General features: G+C 38.4%; 1 protein-coding gene across 18 annotated transcripts in view; it reads right to left on the bottom strand.

Moving 5' to 3' along the window:
- Positions 1–1835: 1835 nt before the first annotated feature.
- The window catches only part of LOC116724430 (voltage-dependent N-type calcium channel subunit alpha-1B-like), a 135571-nt gene continuing 109413 nt past the window's right edge, over positions 1836–27993 (bottom strand). For 5 of the 18 annotated variants that reach the window (XM_032570113.1, XM_032570120.1, XM_032570121.1 and 2 more), the window contains 20 exons: positions 26773–26937; positions 25526–25636; positions 23298–23381; positions 22710–22712; positions 21343–21459; positions 20647–20712; positions 20329–20420; positions 20102–20252; positions 18825–18952; positions 16796–16892; positions 12337–12442; positions 12143–12250; positions 11666–11775; positions 11394–11560; positions 11069–11198; positions 10896–11006; positions 8266–8304; positions 5185–5431; positions 3592–3815; positions 1836–2761 (listed from right to left, as the gene is read on the bottom strand). In XM_032570113.1, the coding sequence (XP_032426004.1) occupies positions 2285–2761; positions 3592–3815; positions 5185–5431; positions 8266–8304; positions 10896–11006; positions 11069–11198; positions 11394–11560; positions 11666–11775; positions 12143–12250; positions 12337–12442; positions 16796–16892; positions 18825–18952; positions 20102–20252; positions 20329–20420; positions 20647–20712; positions 21343–21459; positions 22710–22712; positions 23298–23381; positions 25526–25636; positions 26773–26937 (2733 nt within the window). In that variant the 3' untranslated portion in view covers positions 1836–2284. Of the gene's footprint in view, positions 2762–3591; positions 3816–5184; positions 5432–8265; positions 8305–10895; positions 11007–11068; positions 11199–11393; positions 11561–11665; positions 11776–12142; positions 12251–12336; positions 12443–15899; positions 15997–16795; positions 16893–18824; positions 18953–20101; positions 20253–20328; positions 20421–20646; positions 20713–21342; positions 21460–22709; positions 22713–23297; positions 23382–25525; positions 25637–26772; positions 26938–27993 lie in introns of all 18 variants that reach the window. The other 13 variants (XM_032570116.1, XM_032570122.1, XM_032570129.1 and 10 more) reach the window with 8 other exon arrangements.

Raw genomic sequence — 27993 nt, 5'->3', positions numbered from 1 at the left:
ATGAACCAACCGTGTTCTGCTGATCTCAGAGAAATGGAGCTAAAAGTTGCAGCAAGTAGAAACAAAATGGACAATTTGCAAGGATGTGTTCACACCACGACCAGCAGGAAGCGGACTACAGCGCAGGGCATTCTGGGTAAATACAACCAAAACAAACGCGCTAGCGGCAGAAATGTCTTTTTACAAAAGAGAAATCCTACAACTGCTAAAATCTGACACCACTCCGTTTTCAGTTACATCTTGTGAAACAGGAAGTTGCGTTCACTGTCTTCTTTTAGCGTCGTTTTCCTCAGTGGTTCTTGGTGCAGCGCCCCCAGAAGGTCAGGAGGGGAAAAGCTGTTTCAATTATTTTGGTTCGTTTGACCAAAACGAACCAAATTTCTCTGTGCAGTGAGAAAGCGAACCGCTCCAACTGAATATGACACAAATGTTGCCATTTTGGTCCCCAGTTGAACCTGAGACATGTGGAGGTATTTGTTTTACAAATGTAAATTAAAGGGCAATTAATTCATTTTTTCCCAAAACAATTTAATCGTTTTAGATTTTTTCCCCCATACTTGATCTGGAAATAAAGCAGAAAAAAATGCAATGAAATAGTTTGTTTTAAAAAGTCTGAATGTTCATCTGCTAAAATAAAACAGCTTTTTGTGATTTTCTCTGCTTTAAAGTGAAATAAGAAGTAGAGATTCCACATTTTTGCTTCTATTGGTTGTTCTCCCTTTCTACTCATGATCTCTAGATATTTAACAGATGTTCTCTAAGAATCTTAATACCTGAATGAAAACATTTGAACCTTTTTTTGGCAAAATTACACCAAAGTAGCAGCTAAACAAACATAAATAAACTCAGAAATGTTGTTCTGATTGTGACAAAACAAACAAAAGAGCCATAAATATAAAGCAGCCATGATAAGGTCAGGAATGAGGCATTCTGATTGGTCTGAAACAGTTTACAGCTTCACTCTCAACATTTTGGCTTAAATCGTCTGAATTTACCAGCCAAGGCAGAAGGTTAAGGGTTTTCACATGTGCTATAATCTCAGTGCAAGTAAATGGGATAGAAAAAGTTGTTGTTGTTTTTTCCTGTAAAGAGGTTGTAATATTAGAGATTAACACAAAAAGCTGGAAAACTGCAAAAACACAAAATCTTACCAAGCATTTTTGATCTAATTTTTAGTACAAATATTTTAGTGCACCTGAAATAAGACAAAAGTAACATACAAGTAACTTTTCAGCAAAAAATAGGAACTTGTTTTAAGTCAGTGATTCCTTAAAGGTGACCTGTTTACAGGTTAGAGTACGACTATTTGCAAAACAAAACATGTTCATTACATTTTTTACACAAAATCATCCTTAGATAATCAGATTTCAGCTGCTTTAGGGTCTCTGTCACTTTAAATCCAAATAAGGTGCTGCTGGCCACGCCCCTTAAATCAATGTTTACACTTGTATGTAAAAATGGCTGCCAGCCGATGGACAATTATACAACCATATACCTTTGAAAAGCATTAGCAGAGCCTCTTGAAATTACAACAAGAGTGCTGCAAGTGGTTTCTGCACTCTTTCCACTTGTCTTTTCCAGCAGCCATTGTACAGTGCATACAGTGGTAAAACCATCTGACCAAACATACTGGAGCTCAGCTTATGTTGCTAGGTAACCGGCAGAACTCTGCTGGGGTTGCTAGGTAACCGGCGGAACTCTGCTGGGGTTGCTAGGTAACCGGCGCAGTGCCTGCTGATTTGTGATGTTACATTCTTGAGGTTTTTGAAACATCTCGTTTTCCAGAGGAAAAAAAACATGAACTTTATGTCAAAAACGGGCTGGGTGTTTTTTTTAAAGAGCTTGTTTTGCTTTTAGAAGCAGCAGAAACCCAAATGGAAATGTAAAAATGTGTATAGTGTGAATTTCGCATAATATGTCCCCTTTAATATTGATTGAAAAAAGTATTATTTGGAAGATTATGACATTTTTCCCATTCTATAAAATAATCAGACAGTGGAGTCAGTACTTTGTCCATATTAAGGGATTTTTTACCTAAAACAAGCTCTTATATCTTGCTCAAAAGTTACTTGTCAGTTAGTTTTGTCTTATTTCAAGTGTACTAAGATATTTCCAGTAGAAACTGGACCAAAAATACTCAACAGTATTTGGTGTTTTGGCAGTGAATGATCAGTGAACTCCTTCAGCAGCACAGTCCCAGTCGACCGGGCTCCAGCCGGCCGACCTCGGCGCTCAGCAGCACGTTTTTAGCGTTTCAGTTTCAGCCGTGAAGCTTAGCGCCCAGCTAGCACCAGTCCTCCTCCTCCCGCTCCCTGAGACCCGCCGCTCCCCTGCTGCTGCCCGGCGCAGACCCCAGGGTGAAGTGGTAGCCGTTCGGTACTCCCGCTGCCCGCCCCTGCGCGGCGGCGGTGGGTGGCGCAGTGGCGCTTCTGGAGGAGTGTCCCCCCCCATGGCTGCTCACAGCGTCCTGGAAGTCCTCGCCCTCCTCCAGCAGGGACGAGTCCAGCTGCTGCCGGCTCGGGTTAGAGTCCGGACCAACCGGGGCTTTGGGCTCCTCGTGAGCCGCTAGCAGGCGGTCGTGCTCCGATGCGCCGCGGACGAAGCGAGACCCGGGCGTGGAGGCGCTGGGCGTAGCAGCTGAGGAGGTGGGGGTCTTGTAGGCCACAGCGGGCCGAGGCGTGAGCGGCGTCTGGGGGAGCTGGCGGCGCCCACGGGCCTGAGCGCTGGTACCAGATGGCGGCTTTGTCACAGTGCTTCCCTGTTGGGAAAAACAACCACAATGTCACTTTAAAGCAGGCCTGGGCAATAATCAATAAGAATATAAATCGCAAAAGACACGTGATCAATATCAATAAATAATACGTCCAAACCGCACGGCATTCTGGGAGATGTAGTGAGAGCAAAGGCTTTAGCTAGCTAAGCTAGGCTGGTGGAATCAACTGACTCACTCACTCTTTGGTTGCCTAGCAACAACATGCTGGGTAAGAAGCAGTTTCAAGATCCCCCAATCCTGAAGTTGCACCATTACATAATGACAGTTGATCAACCAATCACTGCTGATCATTGACGTCATGTTTGACTGATTCCAGAAATTTCTAATTAAAGGAGTAAAATGAGTGTTAAAACAATAATAATAATAACAATAACAGTCAAAGGGCAAAAACAAAACAAGCTGTAAAGGATAAAACTAATGAAATGAATAAATAAAAGAGATTAAAACCAATATCTATGAAATGATTGAAACAACAGCTGTGCTAAAAGAAATGTCTTTTTAAAACAGTCAGTGGATTGTGGTGTCATGGAGGACATTCTTAGATGTTGGATGTAAAAGTTTAGAGTTTTTCTGCTGCATAAATAAATCTGTTTTGTAAGAATTTTCATCTGAACATGAACTAAAAAGTCATCCAATTTTTTTAAAAAAAGGACTAAATTCTAACCACTCAAATTTCTCCAACCTTAAGAGTTCAGAACAACTCGCCCAACTGGCACCACTGCCGTTCTGTTTTCAGTGCCGTTCTGCGCCAAAGCTACAGCGCCACCGCCTGGCCCGGCAGACCTACTACACCATCGTTTACTAAAACATACCCTCACCTGTTTGATGAGGCCAGAGTCCTGGCTCTCTCCCGGAGACGTGGACCGGCTCGGACCGGCCGACCGGGCCTGACCCGGCTCCCTGCTGCCGTAGCGCTCGCAGGAGTAGTAGCGCTGCTTCTCCCCGGCGGAGGAGTGGTGCCTCCTCTCATGGGGGCGGCTGCGGTCCCGCTCCCTCGCTCGCTCTCTGGACAAACCGTCGGCTGTCGGGTCTTCAAACGAACCTACAGGACGGCAACGTTCAACGTCTTACGAAACATTTAAACATTCATACGTCTGTTAGCTTCACGTTTCTGGAGCTGTGATTTCTAATGACTTATCACATGATCAAACTTAATCACAAGGGATTTTAATTGCAACATTAGCAGGATATTGACAAAGTTATGCCCATATTTGTAATGGAACCGCAGTGAATTAAACATAAACAGAAGTAATTTAATCATAATCAAACTTTCTTCTCTTTCTTTCTGCTGATGGTTTTGGTTCTCACCAGGACGTTTCTGACCTCCGTCTACTCTGGCCTTTTATCTCAGCTGTAAACCCGGCAGCGACTCTTTACTGGTCAGAAACCAGTTAGTATAACATTAGCAGATCACCAGTAACAGAAACCAACTTCTGTGACCAAAACCTGCAGCTAAAACCAGAAAAAACCTTGAGAAGAAAACATTTCTGCAGTTTGTGGCGCCTCAACACTGAAAAAACGCTGAATATTACCAAGTGTCTTTGGTCTGGTTTAAATATCTTAGTTCACTTGAAATAAGATAAAACTAAGTTACACTTTCAACAAGATATAGCAGCTTGTTTTAAGTTAATAATTCATTAATATTGATTAAAAATACTAGTTCTATTGGCAGATTGTTTTAAGGGAAAATGTCTTAATATAAGTGAAGTAATCTGCCAGTGGAAATAGAAAGAGTTAAATTATGAGTTAGTTTGTCTTATTTTAAGTGTAATAAGATATTTACAGTAGAAACTAGACAAAAATTACTTGGTAATGAAGTAAATTTTAGTGTTTTATTATTTTTCTACACCTAATTTTCCCAAATTATTTTGCAACAAATCACATTGTAAAAAGACTCTTTTTAAAATATACTTTATAAACATGTACTTAATAAATATATTTCCAAGGAGGAGAAACACATTTTTTAAATTTTTACTGTTTACTCATAAAAAGCCACTAAATCTTACCAGGTATTGTTTTCTAGTTTCTACTGCAAACATCTCAGTTCACTTGAAAACAGACAAAACAAACTTTTCAGCAAGAAATAGGAGTTTGTTTTAAGCCAATAATTTCTTAATATTGATGAAAAAGTTGTTGTTCTATTGTTAGATTATTTTACTAACATGGTAACAATGTCTTACTATAAGTTAATTATTCCCCCAATGGAAGTAGTAATTTTTCATCAATATTAAGAAACTACTGACTGAAAACAAGCTCCTATATCTTGTTGAAAAGTTACTTGGAAGTTATTTTTGTCCTACTTCAAGTAAACTAAGATATCTGCAGTAGAAACTGGACCAGAATTGTTTGGTAAAGATGTAAATTTTGCTGTTTAATTTTTTCTACGTCTGGTTTTCTGCCGGTCGGCTCACCGACTGTGCCGGACGGCGGCGCCGAGGACGTTTTATCCAGAGACTTCTGCCTCCTGTCTCTGTCCTTGTCTCTGCGGCGGTGGCAGCGGTGATGGTGGTGATGGTGGTGGGTCCGGTCCGGGTCCGGGTCCGGTTCGGCATAGAACCGGCTCTGGTCGACCCGCTCCAGGTCGTACTCCCTCAACCCGACCTGCTGGGGCGTCAGCGACGACGCCGAGCGTTTTATTGGGCTGAGGTCAACGATCGGCTGGAAGGAGGGAAGAGGAAAAGGTCAAAGGTCAAGCGGACTGCTGGGGAGTGGATTGATGAAATATTCACAACATGAAACTAGAGAGCAGCAACTTTACGTCTAAACATCAAACCCGAATGAAGAATGAACTGATTACCAGTTATTGACGGAGGAGCAGAACTGTTAGCCTTTAGCTTGTTAGCATCTCATGTTTTATTTAAAGGAAAACTAAGAATATTCAGCAGAAACAAAATTTTTTTTCTCATTAGCTGTGTTTCCATTACAAAGGTGTTTAATATTCCACTACTGTTGAAAAAACACAATTGTGTTTTTTCTAATAAATAAGAAACGCAAATAAAATCATGTGTGAATAAGTTTGTTCACAAAATAAGTCAATAAAAAACAAACATCATCCTCCCACTACTTCCTGTTTTCTTCTTTGTCGTTTCCAGCAGTAGTAACATCCTGTTGTTGATCATGTGACTCGTGTGATGCGAGAAAAGCGTTTTTGTTGAAGTTTTGATCATTTTAATACGGCCAAAAAACCTGCCTCATCTCATCACCAAAACTTTTTATGAAAAAAACAAGTTATTTCAAAACTCGCGTCTCTTAAGCAAATTTATTTCCGTAATTCTGATTTGCACAATTATATAATCAATAGAAATGAAGCTGCTGTTTGAAGTTAAATCAGACTAAACTTTTCTTGTTTTTTCTAAAAATTACCAAAAATTATTTTTATTTGCCAAAATACATCCAGAGATGAAACAGATTTAAATGAGCTCTGAAAACTTGTCAGTTAGTTTTCTTTTATTTCAAGTCTATTTGCACGAGAAACTAGATAAAATACTTGGTAAGATTTTGTGTTTTTACAGTGTAGCTTCTATGCTAATGCTAAGATTAGTTTCCACTCTGCATACTTAAACATTTTAAGGCATATTTTGTTTTTTAACTGGTAAAATAGGCAGTTAGTGGCATTTTTAGAGGGACACCTTTATATCTTTAACATTAAAATATATGTAATAGATGATATTAAGATATTCATTTTTCTCCTTAAAACCGACAGTTAATTTAATTTCCCTTTTATTTTATGACATAGTGGTTCTTACCTCGTTGGTTGCAGCAATCAGTCTGGTGAGACGAGGAACTGAACCAGCAACCAAAACTCACCTTCCCACTGAATTTATCAGCGATTTAAACCAAAATGAACCATTTTAGAGACTTAAAATGTTAAATTATTAGTCTGATTAGATACATTTTGCAGTGAATTGGTGGAGCGGTGGTTCTTGTTCCTCGCTCACAGTTTGAGACGTCGCTGCAGTCAGAATCCAAAGGCGACATCATGTTAAGAAAACAATCTTAACAGTCATTTTACTCAGTAAGCAGCCTTAAAATCTCATTATTTTAACAGAAATAAACAGAATTTTCTCTAAATCTGTTCCCATCGCAAAAATAGACAGAATTAAAAGTTTTCACATTTTAATTTAAAGCCTGAAAAACTCCTAGAATCAGATTACACTGCAAAAATGCAAAATCTGACCAAACATTTTTTTTTGTTTATAGTGAAAATATCTGATCAGACTTGAAATAATTTAAAACTAACTCACAGTAACTTTTCAGCAGGAAATATGAGTTTATTTTAAAACAATAAATCCTTAATATTGCTGAAAAAGTAGCAGATTATTTCACTTATAACAAGGGAAAATGTCAAGTTATCACTGAAATAATCTACTTTTTCATACATTTTAAGGAATTATTGTCTTAAAATAAACTCATATTTCTTGCTGAAAAGTTACTGTAAGTTAGTTTTAAATTATTTCAAGTCTGATCAGATATTTGCACTAAAAACTATGAAAAAACGTTTTGAAGCGTAAGTGCTTGTTTCAAATAAACATTTCTTGAAAAATTGATAAAAAATTGGGATGATTTCACTTAAAACATTTTCCATGTCATAAGTGAAATAAACTGCCAGTACTTTTTAAAATTAAATAAATATTTTCTTAAAACAAACTCCTGTATTTCACTGAAAAGTTATTTTCAAATTAGTTTCAATCAAAGTGTTAAACTATTTACCCTAAAAACTAGACAAAACAAAATTGGTAAAATTTTGTGTTTTTGCAGTGAAGTCCCCAAAAACACTAAGCTGCACTGCAAAAACACAAAAATTCAAAGTATTTCTATGAAATAACCTAGTACATTTTAAATAAGGAAACACTAATTTAGAGGTAACTTTTAAACAAAATATTGGAGCTTTTTGTAAGTAAATTATTCCTTAAAATCTTTGAAAAATCACTTGCAGATTATTTCACTTGTAACGTGAAAAACCTCCCAGTGAAATAAGTGATTTTATGAATATTCAAGAATTATTGACTTAAATCAAGCTCTTACACTGCAAAAACTACATTTTCCCCACATAATTAGTGAAATAATGTAAAAAACTAGACAAAATACTTGGTAAAATTTTGTGTTTTTGCAGCTTATTGTCTCCATTTAACGAGCCAAATAAGATTTTAAGACTGAAATCGGTACAAATGAGAAAACTGAAGAGGTTTTAAGTGAGAAATCTTTGAAACAGAAGAGCAGCAGAACCGTCTCTACCAAACGACACAAACACTCACAACCACAGTGTGTAGCACCGTACTGCTGAAAGCAGGAGACGAACCTGAGGACACATACAGATACCTTTCCAAGGATGTATGGCTTCAATGTGGATGTAAATCGATTTTTTAAAAATGAGATTATATGGAATGGGTGGTGCGTTGTGGAGGGCATCAACTCTGCCATGTGATGGAGGCAAAAACACAAAGAGAGAGAAGAGGGGAGGACAGAGAGGTGGCGCAACAGGTGGTACATACTGCCAGGTGGGTCCCGGGGGCGTGGCGAGGGTGGCTCCGCTAAGGACAGCACGCACAAGAGGAGGTGGGCAAAACATTAGCAGTGAGCATCAACACGGGAAAAAACGGGAAGACAGGAAGAGAAGAAGAAGAAGAATGAGGCTGTTTCTGTAGTTTCCTGCTGTCCACAGAATCCAACGGTACAATTAGCTTCTAATGTCAGCTTTATTCTAAAATATAAATGTTAAACTGGAGTTTTAGACACATTTAACTATAAATGCTGCTTTTAAGTTGCATTTTTTACATTAAATAACATAATTATGCTGCCTTGAACAGGTTCGAATAGGTCTATAGTCTATTAAAAACATGTTCATTACATTTTTTCACAAAATCATTTTCAGTTAATGAGATTTTTGTCTGCTCACTTCTGCTTTTTTTTTATTATTATTTTAGGGTTCTGTCACTTTAAACCTAAATAAACTGCAACGTTTACACTAGTTGCTAGGTAACGGGCAGAGTTCCGCTGGGGTTGCTAGGTAACGGAGTAACTCATTGTTAGAAAATGGCTGGGTGTTTGTGATTTTTAAACACTTGTACTATTTTTAGAAGAAGTATACTTTTAAAATGGAAGTATAAAAATGTTAAAAATGACAAATTTTGAATAGTCTGTTTTTTTTAAACCACTTTAAAAAAAAACTTTTTTGGGTTTCTTGGTGGAAATTTACTCCTCTTCCTGTCTATCTACATTAGCCATAAATCGCCGTTATAATGTTCTCTACTGTCCACGTTTTAGTTTGTTTTTGTTTGTTTCTTGTTTAAAATAAAGTTACTACGGAAAAATAAAGAAAGAACATGTAGAGAGGAAATGGAACTGCTCCGTGTTCATCCACTTCAAAATAAGAGCATGAACATAAAACACCTAACTATGTAAAGAATCTCTAACAGTCAATAATAAAAACTTTAACTGAAAATGTAAATTGGGGTTTTAGAAGTTATCTAAAAAATTAATTTAGGGGGAAACTAAGTGCGATAAGCTAGCAAAAATGCTAAAAGCTAACTTAAAATTAGCTATATTAGTAGCAGAAGAGTAGATTTGCATCAAGTTCTCCTAAAAAAGTAGCTTAAGGTACTTTTACAATAGAATTACCTACAACTACTGACTATAGATTAGCAACAGACTTTTTGGATGTTTATTTGTAAAATAATGTTGAGCTTCTAAATTTTACCACTTTGTCTCACATAAACAAAACCAACATGTTGAACCTGCGGTTATTAAGTGACAAACTGAATAATTAGAAAGACTTGAATTCTTTAAGGAGCTTAAAAATGCAACGTAAACAGTGGGAAAGCACGTGTTCAAGAATCATGGAGGGAAAGACGGTGACAGACAGAAACCAGACAGTGAGACAGTAAAGCTGAACAGACGGGTGGAAAAATCCAGAAACAGAGAAACAAATCCTCTAAACGTGGCGTCAACACAGCAGATTTCACAGAATGAAATTAATACACATTAAAAACGGTTTAAAGTTTATGAGAGTTACATCACTGGACATGCAGAGATGGTTTATTCAAGCCTTCGGCTTTGAAAGGAAAAAATACAAATTAAAAAGGACAGTCAACACCAATAAAATCTAAACATTTTATAATAATTCAACATATTTTCTGTTAAAAACTTTGATTAATTCATTTATATAAATACAGAACTTCTTACAAGAAAATAATGTGAATAAAAGAAGAGTTGGTTTGTTTAGAAAGTCCAGATTGTTTGGGTTCAGTGTGAATGCCAAGTGGACCGGAGACTGATCCAAAACCAGGAAGTGGACTACAACGCAGGGCATTCTGGGTAAATACAAAAACACACAAGTCTAGCGCTACAGGGAGAAATGACTCGTGGTCTTTTACCAATGATGGAAAAAAAAAATAAAATACTTATGATAAAAATGTCTTGTTATAAAGTGGAACTAGTAGTTTTTCATCAATATTAAAGGGGCTTTATTATGTATTGCCATTTTATAAGATAATCAAGTAGCTTTGTTAACTTCATATGCTATATATGTATCGTATGACTTAAAATAAATTTGACTACATAATTTAACGCCTTGAAGTTAGGCTTCTGTCTCTTTAAAATTCCTGCTCTTTCTGAAACAACATGGCTGTTCTATTAACCCTTTAACAACGTTTTTACCAGCATTGCACTGAGAAGTGGCTCACAGATTGAGCTCAGCTCCAGATGTTTGCTTATTACTGCCGGCTAGTCTGAAGGAGCTGAGAGAGGGAGGAGCTTTGTGCTCGAAGGCGGAGCTAGGTCCATCCACGTGTTCTGCACAGCTGAATGGTTGCCATGGAGATTAAAGTATTTCTCAAATGCATGAAAGAATCAACACTCCACGTTTGTTTTTGATGCGGGAATAACATTAAAACATGACATAAAGCTCAAGTCTATTTTACATAACACTGCCCCTTTAGGGAATTATTCACTTAAAAGAAGTTCCTGTATCATGCTGCAAAACTACTTTTAAGTTGGTACAATTGAATTAAACAAAACTAAGATATTGCACTATAAACTAGCACAACAACCTTTGGTGTTTCCACCAGGGAATCTTCAGGTCGGCCATTTTGAAAGCCTTCGAGTAGAGGAAGACGATGCTTACGTGGTATTCTGCGTTTAGGCGTGGCAGCGATGCGGCTCTGGCGTGGCTCTCCAGGCCGGGCCGGCCCTCTGAGTCGGACATGTTCTCCGGCTTCGGGTCGGCCTGCCGCTCCTGAAACGAAACGCCGTCAGCGGGAGTTTGGAGGAATCAGAAACAGGAAGTACATTTTCTACCTGAGCTCTGCTGCAGAAGTGGACGTCCTCTGACTGGCCTCTCTGCAGCCGCCGGCGCGGCTTCAGCCTCGCAGCCACCGGGGAGAAATCTCCAGACTGGGAATGTTTAATGGAAGTCCTCTGGTTCAGACTGGGAGAGGAAACAGAGACACTGCAAAACATTATGACCAGACAAAACCAAGGAAACTAACACTGATAGAATCAGGGATGGATGGATGGATGTTAGTTGGTTGGATGGATGTTAGATGGTTGGTTGGATGGATGTTAGATGGTTGGTTGGATGACCAGATGGATAAACAGATGAACAGTCCGTTGGGTGTCTTACATGGCGTCCATGTTGGCGTCCACATTGGTGGCGGTGCTGCTGGTGAAAGTGGGCGGGGCTTGTGTTTTGGGTTCCGGTTCTGGTGGCAGAGCCGGTTTGATCGGCGGCGCCGGCTCGTGTAGATGAGTGAAGGGCAGAACTGGGCGGAACAGAGCACCCAGTTTACTCTGCAAAGAGACCAGAACCAAAACAAACATTTCAATATGAAAACATCCCAGTAAAACCAGTGAGTCAGAACCAGTTCAGTCAGAACCAGTCCTCAATCCGTTTACCTGAGAGATCCCAGACGGGTTCTGCTGCTGGAGCTTCTTGGCTCGGTTCTGTTTGTAGTAGTCAAAGATCATGTGGGCAGCATAAACCTTCCCCACAGTCAGCTCGTTGTCTGCAGAGAGAAAACAGTCAGACGCAGTTTGTTCCTGTGGCCACCAGATGGCGCCAGAGGAGCAGCAAAGTACAGCTGACTGAGGGGAAAAAAGAAAATCTTTACTGTATAAACATATATATATATATATATATACATATATATATATATATATATGGCTAATATTGGTCGATACTGATGTTGGAGCCGATATATCTTGCATCCCTAATTTTTACTGTCAAACGTGTGTTTAATGTTTGACCTGTTAGAGTTCACAGGAAGGTTTTTATTACACTAATAGTTAATTTTTGAGGTAAACTTAAATGTTTTGCTATGAAATGTGACGTTTAAGTTGGATAAGGAAGTTGGTGCTGCAGCTGCGGCTCACACTTATGAGGCGTGACCAGCAGGTCGACGGTCTTCTGCTGCAGGTTGGGCCAAACGCGGTGGATCTCCCGCTTCATGTCGGCGTCGCACAGACGCTGCGCCAGCACGCCTTGGCACACACGCATCAGGTTAAATCAACATGAGTCGCCCGTACAGCAGCAGGGAACTCTGGGAGTTGTGGTCTGTGAGTCTCACCGGACGCCAGCTTGATCTCCAGCGCGGTGCGGATCAGAGCCATCAGCGTGGAGGTGAAATGGACCGTGTTGTCGTCGGCGATCGGCATGTTCATCCTCACCAGGCGCTGCCGATCGAAAGGTTAAAGGTCAGGGTGAGCAACTCTAAACTAAAAGAGGAAACAGTAAAAGGTTCTGCTCAGGAATCACCAGAAATCGGCGACAAACAGCAAAACAGAAAATCGTCTCACTGGAGAAGCTGTAAGCAGCTACACTGCAAAAACACTAAATCTTACACAAGTATTTGTTGGTTTAGTTTCTACCACAAAAATCACATTTGAAATGAGACAAAACTAACTTAAAAGTAACCTTTTAGTGAGGTTTAGGAGCCTGTTTTGAGTCAATAACACTTGAATATTAATAAAGAACCTCTCTAATCTAGCAGATTATTTCACTTACAACACTAAAAATGTTATTTTATAATAAAATAATCTGCCAATTGTTCTAATACTTTTTAAAATCAACGCTAAGAAATGATTTATTTAAAATCAGCTCCTGTATTTTTCTAAAAGGTTACTTTTAAGTTAGATTTGTTTCATTTCTAGTGATAAGATATTTACACTAAAGAATGAAAAGAAAATACTTGGTAAAATCTTGTGTTTTTGCAGTGCAGAGTCCAGCATCTCCTCTGTGTTTTAATCAATGAGTGATTTAGAAGCCGATCAATAATCTAACCTGGAGGGTCAGTTTGTCAATACCGTTATTCCTGGTAATTCAGTGGAAGCAAAACAAAAACAACCAGAGGAGAAGAATAACACAACATCTTCAATATTTAAAGAAAAATAAAAACTTTAGGTGCATTTTGTTTAATCCTCATCAGTTTAAATGTGTTTGGTTTCAGTGTGGTACTTTATTACACTGCAAAAACAGAATCTTCCGGTGAACAAATATCTTAGTTCAAATGTTTCACCAAGATGTAAAAAATAAAAATTGTTTAACTTTTGAAGCTCAGAAACTTTTCACGTTTTTTTCTCTAAAATTTCTGAGATTAATCTCAAAATGTCTGAGTTTGTTCTAGCATATTTTTTTTACTTTTTAAACTCAGACATTTTCAAGTTTTCTCAAAATTTCTGTTATGCTACCAAATGTTCTACTTCTCAAACTCAGACACTTTGGTTTTTATCCAGCAAATTTCTTAGATCAACCTCAACAGTTGAGTTGCTTTCTAACAATTTTAAACTTTTCAAACTCAGATATTTTCTTGTTTGTTCCTTAGATTCATCTAAACATTTCTGAGTTTCCTCCAAGCAAATTTTAAACTTTTCAGGCCTTGAAATGTCCAACTTTTTTCTACATAATTTCTTAAAATAATTAAAAAATTTCTGAATTGTTTTCCTAGCAAACGTTCAACTTTTCAAACTGAAAATTGTTTTTTGTTGGAAATTTATTTCTCTTTTGTTTTTTTATCCATAATAGTCCTATTATGCCATTGTAAAAATAAATCCCATGTGTGAGTCCTGCACACATTCATGTTTTAATGTTTCACTTTCACATTGTGGCCGTTTATTGGGTCAAAACCAAAACCAGTAAGAGATGGTTTGTTACAACTTCCAACCAGTTTGAAAGAAGTGCAACAGCCTGATGAAACTATTTGAATTTTCTTTGCAGAAACAGATGAAATGAAGGTGAACAAGGGACACATGCTTGTTGACACTTCACATGCTCAGGGTTTACTCAGATGCAAATGGGAGAAAAACGCCCAAAGCAGCCAAAATAAAAGTCATTAAAAAAGACAAAAGAGGTGGAAACTGGAGGCTAAAATTCCCAACCCAGAGAAATGCGTCGCAGGATGGCAGGAGGAAGATCAGCGGAAAGGTTTATGTGAATAAATTTCTTTGTTTGTGTCTTTCCCTGTCCATTCGCAGCAGCAGGAGTTATATTTGGAGGCGCGGCGCGGCGGCGTCAGGCCCGGCGTTTCTAACTGGGGCAAGGACAGGACCGCGTCGAGTTTGATTCAACCTGACAGCTGTGCACATGCTGGAAACAGTCGCATTACGTCTGCATGTCAGGAGGTAAGCAGCTGGAAGTCAGCATACCTGACGATCGCTGAGACTTCAACACGACTGGCAGGAAAGTACAACAGAGTATCAGGGCCAAGCTAGGAAGTTAAATAATAAAATTACAAGAAAGAAGCCTTAGAATTACAAGAATAAAGTCAATATAACACAGGAATAAAGTCATACAAGAATAAAGTCATAATATTACAGCACAAGTTATCAATTGAGTTACATTTAAAGTTAATTGATCTTATTAATAAACAGCCACTTTCTTAAATACCTGAGTTTCCTTGTATTAAAAACTGTCTTTCTGAAACATAAATGGCTAAATTTTACGTTTAATTTTTGAAAAAACGTCAAATTTTAACATTATTTTGTTACATCTGTATTTAATACTGACTGAGTGAACTAGAAATCGTGGTTCTCACATTAATAGACATATTTATAAAATGTAACAAAACAGCAACCTCTTAAGTTGCTGAACACAAAAATAAAAGGTGAAAATAATAAAATATAAACTTTATCCCCCATGAAGAGATATTCATACAGAATTACAACTCAAAAATAAACCTTGCTTATCGGAATCATGTATTTCCCCATCATGTTACCATTTTTCGTAGTTATCTCCGCTTTTTTTATGACGTACTCGCCTTTGTAGCACATCAGTTATTGGTTAATGAGAAGTTGACGCTGCTTCGTCATTAAGCCCGGCTGAATCAAGGTGAAACATAAGTTTATCGGGTGTTTATATTTCAATATAAAGTGTATTTTTCATCCCGCATCGGACTCATTTAGGACCGTTTCTCTTCCCGTTCTGTTAGCTCCGCCATGTTTGTTTCAGAATCAAAGGCTCTGCCGCTTCAAGGCAGAAGGACATCGCTGCAGCTAACAGAAAGCGGCGGGACGGACCACATGGCACTCATGTCTTATTTGGAAATGAGATCGTGGATAATATAGGAAACAGAGCCCCTTTTATTTCCGGAGTGCATTGATCCCATTTCCAAATAAAGTGTAAAACTGTCCGTCCTCGCTGCTTTCTGTTTGCTGCAGCGAGGTGTACTTCCTTCAAGGTGACCAACGGCGCCTTAGCCTGAATGGCGGATAAAATTAACTGAAACAAAGTGTAAGCGAACATTATAAGTTTATCGATAAAGCCCGGTGAATTAAGGTGAAACTAAAGGAGCGTATCGGGAGCTTATATTTCAAAACAGAACCGGGTAAAGTGTATTTTTCATCCCGTATCGAACTCAGTTTGAACCGTTTCTCTCCGCCGTTCTGCGTTAGCTCCGCCATCTTTGTTCTGTGAACTGTGAAGTTTCCTGCTTCTCTCTGATTCTGTAGTGTCACCGATCGGTTTCACGCAGCCTGACTGCAGAGGAAAAGATGAACGACAAACCCCGATACGCAGGCGGACAGAAACAACATCACAACAGGCGGCCAGGAGATGTAGAGTGCATCAAAGTGACAGAAGCCTGAAGGCGTTTGGCAGGTGGAAGCAGAGGAGCAGCAGCTTGAAAGCGGATTCTACCTTGTAGGCGACCCGGGGAGGGCATTTCTTCCCCAACCCGAGCGGAGGAGACATGTCGCGAAGCATCTCGTACATGTCACGGTAACATATGCGGCCGCTTCCACGAGGGAAGGAGGAAGATTTCCACGGAGAGGGATTGGCAGTAAATTAATAAAAATGGCAAAAAAAGAGAGAGAAAAGAAATATGACAGAAAATGGGAATGGGGGGTGGGAAGGAGGAGAACACAGAAATCTTTGTTAATAAGATTTCCGGGATTTTTCTCCGGAATGCCATTGCAGCTGAATTGATTCATCCAATAATGGATCCCGGGAGAGAAGAGGAAGGATGGGAGGAACCTGGTGGGAGAAATGAGTGGGGTGGTAACTTTTAAACCCAAGGATTTAAAGGAAAACTCCTCTGGAAACACATTCTGAGTGAAAACCATTCACACCGTCCACATTTTGTCACGTTACAACCTCAGCATATCCAACTAAGCATGAGCTATTTTAATAGAAAAAATATTCATTTATTTTTTGTAGATAATAAATTTCAAAAGGTGTCCATTCACTGTAAAAACACTAAAACAGGCTTTAGCAATAAAATCATAAAATAAATCTGAAGGTTGTGGTTGTTTAAAAACAGGTGAAACGAGAAAATTTGGTGTTTTGCTTGAAACTTTTATAAATAAATGCATCAGCTAAATTTAAACTTTTCATATTCTGGATTTATAATCAGCTCAAAACATTGATTTTCAGAGGCGTGTTCCTTTAAGACTCCCTGCTGCCCCCTGGTGGAAACATGGCAGGCATGTTTTTGTTTCCGCCGCTGGTACCGGATCGCTGAGCGTTTGTGAAACCAGTCCAGAACCAGCACAGCCTCTTCCTTTAAAACAAAGGGTCTGTGTGGGAGAGCAAACCTTGTAAGCCACCCTGTTGGGGCACTTCTTCCCCAGGCCCAGGGGAGGCGAGATTAAACGCAATAATTTGTACATGTCCCGATAGCAAATCCTCCCACTGAAAAAGATGAAACACGATCAAGAGGTTAGAAAACAGGAGAACTCACAGGAGCAGCTTGGTTTCTCTGCTAAGATGGGGTTGTGTGAGGTAGCTATGAGTAGTCAGTATCTTCAGAGTGAGTAAAAATTAGATGTGTGTGATGTGGGACATAATTGGATGAGACAATTGAAGGAAGGATTTAATAAACTGTCATCTTCCTACTGCGTCTCAAATTGGACATGAAAGTTTTGTTTTTATTTTTTTATGTTTAATTATTATTATGATAAATATATTTTTTTCATTTTCGTTTTATTTTACATTTTACATAAGATTTAATTTCATTCATCTGAGTTTGGAGAATTATTTAATTGTGCTTTTTTTGAACCGGTTAGGATTGGTCTATGGCCTATACAAAACATTTTCATTACACCTTTTGCACAGAATCATTTTTAGACATTGAGATTTTAGCTAGCAAGATAACTACCATGTTTAAACAAAATTAGTGTCAACTTATAACATGATGGCACTCAAAAAAATGTTTCTCTGTGACAGCAATGTGCTTCCATAGTTTTAGGGCTTCTTGTCACTTTATATCCAAATATACGCCTCCTCAAACTCAGCGTTTACACTCCCATCTGAAAATGGCTGCAAACAGATGCAGAGTTATACCACCCTACGTATTTGAAAAGCAGAAGTAGAGCCTCCTCCACAACCAGCAAGAAAACAGAAAGTGCTTTCTGGATGGTTGCTATGGTGATTCCCACCATTTTCGGGAAGTTGGGGACTTTTTTCGAAAAGAAGAAAATCACAAAAATAGATCTAAAAAGTAAAAACATCTTAAAGTGGAACATGCTAAATCTGCTCAGAGTTTTAGTTTTTCTAATGATCACCTCCTAGCTCAGCACTGAATTCACTGTGTTGTGTGTAAGATACTTACTGCTTATAGCTACTGCTCATGACCCCACTTTAAACACAAAAAGTCGTTAATTTGAAAATTTAATTTGATAATAAAGTATTTCGTTTCAGATCAAAAACTGTGTAATTAGTGTAATAAAAACTTACCTCAGAAATGTCCAAAATTAAAAACAGCTAAAAAAATGTTTTCTCATATATATCTAAATAAATGAATAAAAACCTTTGGGGGTTTTTTTAATGTCAAATCCAATAACTTCTGAAAACAGACATAATTTTACTATAAACACTGCAAAAACAAAATCTTACCAAGTATTTTTTTCGTTTTGTCTTTAAGACAAAACTAACTTAGAAGTAACTTTTCAGAAAAATATAGGAGCTTGTTTTACGTAAATAATTCCTTAATACTGATGAAAATATTCTAGCTGTAAGTGAAATAATCTGCTAGTGAAACTAGAAGTTTTTCATCCATATTAAGGATTTATTTACTTAAGACAAGCAACTTTATTTTTCTGAAAAGTTCTTTGTAATTTTAGTCATATTTTAAGTGTACTAACATATTTGATCTAGAAACTAGACTAAAGATACTTGGTCAGGTTTTGTGTTTTTGCAGTGCAGCAGGCTCATTCATATTGAGAGGAATAAATTATAATTCCTCCCCCATAATGTCTGTCAGGTGACGGCAAATCCTTATTTTACTTCTCTCACCTCTAACGGCGTCCTGATCAAAGAAAGGAAGCTTCATTAGAACGTAATGAAGTGAAAATAATCTGAGACAGATTAGCCTTCCTGGTGCTCAGAATTAGCATTTCCGCTCCAGTCAGAGCGAGCCGCCTGGAAACAGACAGGCCTGACATAAACCTGCAGGAGTGACAGGAAGACTCAGCAGCAGACGGCGAGGAAGCAGAGCCTGCCGGATTAGGAGCAGGACGCGGAGCAGGGAGGAGATTTTAGGTGAAGTTTTTCCTGTTTCCTTCAGCATCAGACGTCCTGTGGAACGCCGCCGCGTCGTAGCGCAGCGCTGCAGGAGGAACCTACCAGGCGGCGGGGTCGTACTCTGCCCACACGCGGATGAACTCGTCCAGGTGGTGCGGCCCGAGGATGGAGGCGTCCCGAGTTAGATACTCAAAGTTGTCCATGATGACGGCAACGAACAGATTCAACATCTGGGTGAATTAAGAAATGGACAAAATGAAGGAAATGAACATTTGACCTGATTGGATCAGGTAACTATAAACTTTCTATACATGTAAGACTGGGAGATTAATTTATTTTATCAATTAATTGAAGTTTTGTTTTTGAAAATCTGATTTTTTTCCCACCAATCCACTCCTTGGGTTTCCAAGTTCAGAGTGATGTCAGTACCTGGGCGGCCATCTTGTTTAACAGCTTCTATTTGGACCTACATATATCTATATATTGACCTACATATTATATTGTAATTTTATTTTTTACTTTTGAGAACTAAGTCATAAAATTACAAGAATAAAATTGTTATATTTGGAGACTAAAGTAGTAATTTTATGCAAACTTCAACAAAGTAAATAACAAAAAATTAAATATCCAAATTTTTTTCTCAATAAAAACGTCTTTATTGTAATAATTTTAAGACTTTCTTCTGCTAAAATTATGTCTTTATTCTGCTAATATTATGACAATATTTTCACAAATATGTCTGGATGCTACGACTGATATAAGCGTTTCATATCAGTCAATATTGATAATTATTAATTAGTTTTTTTGTTTTAAATATCTGAAATATTACCAAACTGTTGCCGTAATCTTCCTGTTTTATCCAGTTTTCTGTTCACGACATTTTTTATTTATTTTTAAGCCATTTTTTAGGCCCAGTGGAGAAACATGAAACTGTTGCTGCGTCAGTTATGCAGCAGGTCGTTGCTAGGCAACCAAAGAGCGAGTCAGTCAGTTGATTCCACCAACCCAGCTTAGCTAGCTGAAGCCTGCGTCTCCCAGAATGCTGTGCGGTTCTGGATTGTGAATATTGAACATACTTAATATTCTATCAGTCGTATTATTTATTGATGTTGATCAGATTCTTTCATTTAAAACAGGAAAAATATCTTGTTACATGTGAAAAAAATCCAGTGGAACTAAAGCCTTTTTAGTCAAAATTGAAGACTTAAAACAAGCTCATATTTCTTGCTGAAAAGTAACTTTTAAGTTGTGTCTTATTTCAAATGTACTAATATATTTAAACTACAAACTAAACCAAAAATACTCTGTACCATACTATGTAAACTCTGAGAAGAGCTTAGAAATGATGGGGAAATCATCTGATTTCCTGAGTTACTGACCAGGAAGGAGCAGAGGAAGATGAAGGACACGAAGTAGAAGTAGGCGAAATCGCTGCCGCACTCCTTCCCTGAACTTCCCGAGAGTTTATCACACGGCCGGTTACTGAGGCAGGCCAGCATGATCTCATGCCACGCCTCGCCTGTTGCACTCCTGATGACACACAGCGAGCCAGCAGTCAAGATGGACGCCGCAGATCAAAGCGTTAGCGCTGAATATCTCAGGTTACCTGAACAGGAGGGTCAGGGCCTGGAAGAAGGTCTGGAAGTTGTTGTGGTGATTTATGGAAGTCTCTTCGTTCAACTCGATGTTCCCAAACACCTGAGGACAGAAAACACAAACCAGGCTGTAGGGGAAAGCTGCAGTAGCTGCGTTTTTATTCACCATAGAACTGAGCAATATGACACACCGAGAATAAATTTGCTCAAAGGAAACGCTCCAAACCTTGTGCATTGTTCGCACCAAAGCACTTTAGATATCACTCTCATCTACAGTTCTGTGAAAGCAACAGAAAATGCATCATTTTCAGGAGTTAGTTTTTGCTCACCTGCATCCCAATGATGGCGTAGATGAAGAACAACATGGCGATCAGCAGGCAGACATACGGCAGAGCCTGAAAACAAACAGAAAAACATCTGAAATTTGTTCATCTTCCAAATAGACATCACACAAAAAAAGTTTTTATTTCCTGTCCTTTCTTTTTAATCTCTCCAGCCCTCCTTTGTCAGAGTTTCTGCTCTTATTTAGAGACGTGAATTAGACCAGCAGGGCTGATTCCTCTGACCGGCTATTTATCTCGCTGCGAGGAGGAGGAGGCGGCGAACAGTTGTAATTAAATCGCCACCTTTTAAGACTCCGCAGCCACTGTCTGTCTGTTGTTGCCGGGCTTAAAAGCTCTCAGCGCTGACATTAAACCTCCTGTAAAGTCCCTGAGCTGCTGCACATATAACTCTGCTTCTCCCAGGGGGATTTAGCGAGCGATTCGGCGCTGTGTGGAAATCCCAGCGGCTGTCCGCCGAGGCGATATTCGGCTGGAAGTTAAAGGAAACAGCGTCTATTTCCTGGGTTTGTTCAAGAGGGAAGCACACTCCATTAGAGTGGCTAATTAGTTGCACTTCCAGAGAAAATGCTTTTATCTTTTCTCTTAAACAAACATAATTATTCGCTATTTGCTCATTAGCACACTACAGTCAGTGTGCAGTGTACAGTCAACTGTGTTGTATTTTTTTTCTTTTTTACTCACCTTGAAGGACTGAACGAAGGTCCAAAGCAGGATGCGGATGGTGTAGCCCTGGCGCAGCAGCTTGATGAGGCGAGCAGCTCTGAACAGCCTCAGGAAACTCAGGTTTATCATCTTGTTCTGGAAGAAAGGAAAATATCTGTGAGGAACTGAGACAAATAAAGACGGCCTCAAACAGCCAGGAACCTTCACCGATCTACCAAAGTTACTCCAAAAGCGCATTAGCAACTCATCCAGGAGGTCAGGAAAGTTTCCAGAATAACATCTAAAACTCTGCAGACCTTAATAGACTCAATAAACATAGGAATGACTGACCAACCAAAATAACTCTAAAAGTGAATCTGCAATCCATCCAAGAGGAAATAATAAAAACATGTAAAAGCTCTGCAGGCATCATTTGTTTCAACTAACAGTGGAGAACCTTCTCAAGAGTGGTCAGCTTGCCAAAATACTCCACAAGTGCAACTCATCCAAAAGATCAGAAGAACATGCTAGGAAACACACAAAGCACTGTGGAGCTCAATAGACTCCAACAGTGGAGAACCTTCATAGGAATTGTCAACCTACCAAAAATACTCCAAAAGTGAATCAGCAATTCATCCAGGAGGTGTCAAAAAGATTCCCAGACAAAATCCTAAATTTAATGACATTTCATTGGTGTTTGTAATTTAGAACTATGGCCAAATAAAATTAGACTTGAGTTGCTTTGGCAGCCCAAAACAAACCTGCATAAATAATTATTTCATTTTAGGTGTTAAGATGCAGATGCTTGATGTTTTCTGTCTTCAGTTTTTCTTTTAAGTGACCCGGTCTTAAGCCACTTGGTCGTAAATATTTTAAAACAATCTTTTAGCAAGCTAGCACTGTGAGCTCACATCACAACAAATAAATGGTTATTTACAAGATTTGGACCACTAGAGGGCGCCTACAGTGTGAGAAACCCCGTTATAAACCAACCATCCAATAATTCATACCTGTATATGTTCAGGCCTACCTATTAATATTATGTAATTGGCTTGATTAAAAGTTTTTTAGGTTTTTTTGAGATAGGGCACCAGCAATATCTCCAGCCCTGGGGCCCTCATTCTTCTAAATTCAGCCCTGTTTTTGCCAAAATCCTTAAATTTGATCCTTCTAAAGATGGAATCAGCATATATTTTTTTATTTTCTTGCACGACATTCGGTCTGTAAGTGCTTTAGACTGACTGGTTCCAGCTGAAGCTCTCGGTTTATCATTTCTCTAACATCATGTCACATCGGAAAAACAGCCGATACTTTAAACTGAGACCGAACGGCGCACACACTGACGGCAAAACTGAAAGGAAAAAAAGAAGAAGAAGAACCAGCAGGCGACAAGAAAAGCCACTTACCGTCTAGAAGTGTCAGATGTGACAGAGTGAGGGCACAGGCACCAGCAGACACAGTAGATGATGGAAACAGCCAAACAGAAATAAGAGAGAAGCGAGAAAGGAGACAGAAAAGAAGACTGATGTCCTCAAGAGGAAAAAACACAGCGGGCGTTGACTCACAGGAAACCACATCAGCACTGTCTCAGTCCTCCAAATCAGCTACATCTAAGCATCTTTGTAATATTTGTGCTTTTTTTCATTGGAGCCATGTTCTCATTTTGAACATTTGAATGTTTCTCAATCAAATTTTTACTGATTTAAGGAACTGAGACGACGAGAATAAGACAAAGCATGGCTTCTACTGCTGCTCTGAAGGTGGAAAACAATGGAAAGCCCATTTTCATTACATCTGTGCAAAGTGTTAAACAGGAAATCAAATTTATTGTGTTGAGCAAAATTTATCAAAATAAACCACCACATAAAGGATAATTTGATAGTTTTTTTTTTACATTATTACATTGATTTAATGTGACTTTACTCCAAAGTTTGTTAATCGCCTGTTGGATGCAGAGGATATGTAACGTTGCACAAAGTGGCTGCAGGTCTTACATTTATCTCTGTGAACAAAATGTCTGTGATGCTCCCAATCACCGTCACAAAGTCAAACACATTCCAGGGTTCCTTCAGGTAGTTCTGAAACAAAGTAGAACCAAAACACAGAGATTAATATTATCATCAATTCATTCTACTCATCTTTGGAAAAAAAAATTAGATGTTGTGTGGATGAAAAACACAAAGAACTAAAGAGCAAACAAGTAACAATTCTTCTACTAATTGATTAAGCGATTATTCTGACGATTAATCAAACCAAGAATTTTTATACACTATTAGAAATATATTAAAAGATGCAAATAAACAAATAATCTAATTCCTTTTTTAAATAAGAAAATACAAATTTTATTCCTTAGAAGGCTATACTGTAGTATTAATTTAGTAAATCTGAACTGAGTGAGGATAAAACTGTGAAACTAGGAGTTTTACATTTTTAACTTAAATGCAAAATATAATATATATATATTACACTTTTGGCTTAATTGCTGCTCTGAATATTTAGTTTTATTGACCTAATGACCTCTTTTTTGGAGTCTGTTTCACATTTAACAATTAATCAATTACAAAATTAGTGGACGATTATTTCAATAATCGATTAATCACGATTAATCATTTCAGCCATAAATATAATTGAATATTTGTGGACTTTGGGTGAAATCTGAATTTTCTCCAACCAACTTAAATAAACACTACAGATTTTCTAAAGTATGGTGGTCAAATATTCTGCCAGATTGATACCAGAAACCTGCTGATGGCTACAAAAAATAGATTTAGGTACAATGCCATAGGGAACATTTAATTACATATTAGTGTATGTGTGTATTTGAGCCTCTGTGTGTAATTTTAAACATGAAGATAAATTGATTAGACTCAAAACTGCAACAGAAACTGGTCTGTATACTCCAGATAACGATTAATCGATTATTAAATTAGCTGACGATTATTTGAATAATCAGATTAATCTAATTAATTGTTTCAAGAAATAAACATTTACGCATGATAAACAAACTGAACACATACTGACAGTACCGACAGCATCTCCTGCATAAATCATGAGGTGCTGTCTGGACCCTGAACACCGTCAGACGGGCCTGAGGGCCGGGGTTTCTGCCAGGAACCCACAGCTGTTTTCTCTGAACCGCTACAGCAGCAAAGCGTTTAAAAAAGACAGATGTGAGCTTAGCAGCTAAACAGGTGGAGGTTAATGGTGTGTGAGAAAAGCTATTTAATAAATGGGCCTTGTAAATGGAATTGAGCTGCAGGTGAAACTGGCAGCCTCACGTCAAGAGAAGATTTATGCTTTGCTTCCGCAAAGTTCATTCCTGAACTAAAAATGAAAAACAATTTTAGCACCTTATACAGTATGGTTTAGATTGGATATTGACATTTTAACAGTATTGATCATTGCACACATACCTTTTATTGCACTGGCTTTAAACAGAGCCAGTACAAAGCTAGAGGTTTAACAAAGTCAAGCTAGAAGCTACAGAAGGCTAAAGCTAATTATTACCCAGAGTTGAGTCTAGAGCAAGTCAAACACAATAAAAACTAAAAGTTAGACATCAATCGATTAATTTCTCCCAGATCAAACTTGAAAATCAGATGCTATGCTGCTATGACTCAAAGACGCAAGTGAGAGAGCTGTGAAACATAAATAATCACCCGACCGGAACACGGCACGTTAAATAATAAAACACAATTTAACAAAGTTTTGAGGCAGATATTTTGTCTCAAGGAATTGTTTTCTAAGACCCTCGTGGCCTTTATTTGAAAATGCTCAGACAGGAAGGTAGGTATTGAGAGAGAGGGAAGACATGCGGCAACAGTCACCAGGCCGGGAATCGAACCTGCGACAGTCGCCTCGAGGACTAAGGCCTCCATATGTGGGTTGTATTTGTCCCCTGCGCCACCACAGCACCTCGCCTCAAGGAATTTTAATAATCAAGGTTACAGCCCTAAAACAGTTACTTGGGGTCAAGCTAACAGCTGACCATAATGAAAATAGGCTAACCAATGGTCAGAATATAGCTAACAGTTAATCAGAGTTGAGCTAACAGCTAGTTCCTTATGGTGTGTTCAACTGGAACCCCAAAAATGTTCAAACGCTAGAAAATGTCTGGGATTAATCTTTTTTTAGTGGAAATGTTCTATTTTTTTCTCAACATAAAAACCCCGGAACAGAGAGCGAGTGTTTAGTGCACAGAAGATTATCTTCAACAGCTCACCAGTGGATTGAAAGCAATAATCTTGAGGATGCACTCTAGTGTGAAGAGGCCAGTGAAGATGATGTTGAGGTATTTCAGCATAGACTCGTACACCACTGGAGCATCGTAGAACTGAGGACAAAAAGAGAAAACATGAATATTACTGACTGCATAACAATCTGAACCTGAAAGAGGAAATGTAGCTGACAGCCATTCGATTACTCACACCTGCTTACAAGCTTTATGTTTGGTGAAAATGCCTCAGTTACACTTTAACCCACTAAAATATCTGTGTGGGCTGTGTGTGATGATTATGACATGAAACTCTACCATTATACTAAATGGTTCTGTTGTGTTGGGTCGGCTGGAGCCGTTTTATAGTCACACCTTCATCTTCCTGCTAGAGGGCAAAAGCTGCTAAGTGGCTAGCATTGGTTGCCTCTGTTAAGTTGTCAACATAACGCGCTAAATCTTAAATGTACATCTGATATGTAAAAGAAAAAGTGACGTAGGGCTTTGCTACTAATTGTCAACACTACGACAACTAGATAACAAAGTCAGGAAAAAGTTTTAATTAAGAAAAAATAACAAGGGAGAGGAAGGATGTCAGTTATGCTAGCTTGACTATGACAACCGTAACATGTAGTTGTGCTGTGGAATTTGGTGTGTTGACCTAAATACCAACTCTGATAAATAATCAGTAGAGCAGCGGTTTAAATTAGCTAATCAACCACAGCAGTGTTAGCTTAGCTAATAGCAGCGGTAGCTGATCTGCCACAGTGATCACTTATTAATAATCACAAAATAAAAATCAAGCCTGCAAACATTAAACTGTGACGGACTGAATGTTTTGCTCTTTGTGTGGGAAATGTTTGTAATTGTTTTTTGGTGTTGAATCCTGAAACATAAAGTGGTGTTGTTGTCAGTTGCTATGACAACGAGTCTGCTTGTAGCATTGCAGAGAGCAATGCTACAGAGTGAGAAAAAGTGGTTTTGAGTTGTTCTTTAATGGTTTTTCTATGTTATTTCTTCCCTTTGCTGAGGCACATTAAATTAACAATCCCAACATCTCCAGGTTTCATTTATTTAACGGAGTTGTTCTACCGCCTGATCAAGGCAATATAGAAGCAGGAGAATAACAAATTCCAAAAATCTCCAACCTACTAATGATATAAAAAAATTTTTTTTGTGGTTTGTTTTGAGACAAACTGACAAACTTCCCCAAGCCTGAGGATAAAAAAAATAAGTTTTCAAGAGTGAGCTCTGACCTTCATCATCAGGACGACGGTGTTGAGGGCGATTAAAGTCATGATGGCGTACTCGAAAGGTGACGACACCACGAACTTCCACATCTTGTACTGGAAGGACTGCTTGTTCTCTGGCATGTATCGTGTAAGCGGCCTGGCGTTGATGGCGAAGTCGATACAGGCCCTCTGTGGGGAAGACAACACAACAACTGACTGGGTGGAAATATTCTCTGTTGAAGAAAAACCTTTGGATATTTTTAAAGTCAAAGTCAGTGGCGGGCACCGCTAACTAGAAAGTTAGCACTAAAGCATCAGTCATAAACATTTGTTCTGCTAACGCTAAAGCACTAAACCAACATGATGTTTAGTGGAAGCTAATGCCAAAGCATAAATCATAAACATTAGTACCGCTAATGCTAAACCAGTATTAAGCCGCTGTACTAATCAAACATTTGATATGCTGACACTAACGTGCTACAAAAACACGGTATTCAGCAGAAGTGAATGCTAATGTACTAATCATAAACATTAGTTCCTCCAATGCTAAACAAACATGGTATTTAGCAGAAGATAATGATAAAAACACTAATGATAGACATTAGTTTTGCTAATACTAAACCAACATGATGTTTAGTGGAAGCTAATGATAAAAGCCCTGATGATAAACATTAGTTCAGCTAAAGTGCTATAACAACAGTGTTCAGTAGATGCTAATGCTAAAGCTTTAGTCATAAGCATTAGTTTTGCTAATACTAAAGCACTAAACCAACATGGTGTTTAGTGGGAGCTAATGCTAAAGCGCTAATTTCATGTAGATAGTATAGACCTCAACAGGGTCAAATATGTTATTGCGCACCTAGCTGTATAGTTGCTCTTCAGATATTATAATATAGTTGTGAGTATTGCTAAATCCGTTGCTGATTTCGCTAATTGCTCATTTTAGCGTAGAACAGCAGCATTGCATTCTGGGTACAGAATAAGTGTAACTTGTGCCACCACATCACATGTGGAGAACGTAAGGAGGCAATAAAAAAAAACCATATAACCAAAACTTCAACAGACGTTGAACTTTATTCGGCTGAAAGTTTATAAAACAACCAAGTAAATTAGCAATTCAGAAAAATTAATCTGGAGGGAGCTAAGAAAGTTAGCAAAAATCCTACAGCGCTAACCAAAATACTAGCTCCACTCTTAGCATACGTGAAGAATGCAAACAGAAACCCTTCCTGTTCTCCTTTTAAT

Source organism: Xiphophorus hellerii, chromosome 8, assembly GCF_003331165.1.
Source record: "Xiphophorus hellerii strain 12219 chromosome 8, Xiphophorus_hellerii-4.1, whole genome shotgun sequence".
Taxonomy (NCBI): Eukaryota; Metazoa; Chordata; class Actinopteri; order Cyprinodontiformes; family Poeciliidae; genus Xiphophorus; species Xiphophorus hellerii.
The sequence above is the reverse complement of the archived record's forward strand: the minus strand, read 5'-3'. Positions and strand labels throughout refer to the sequence as shown.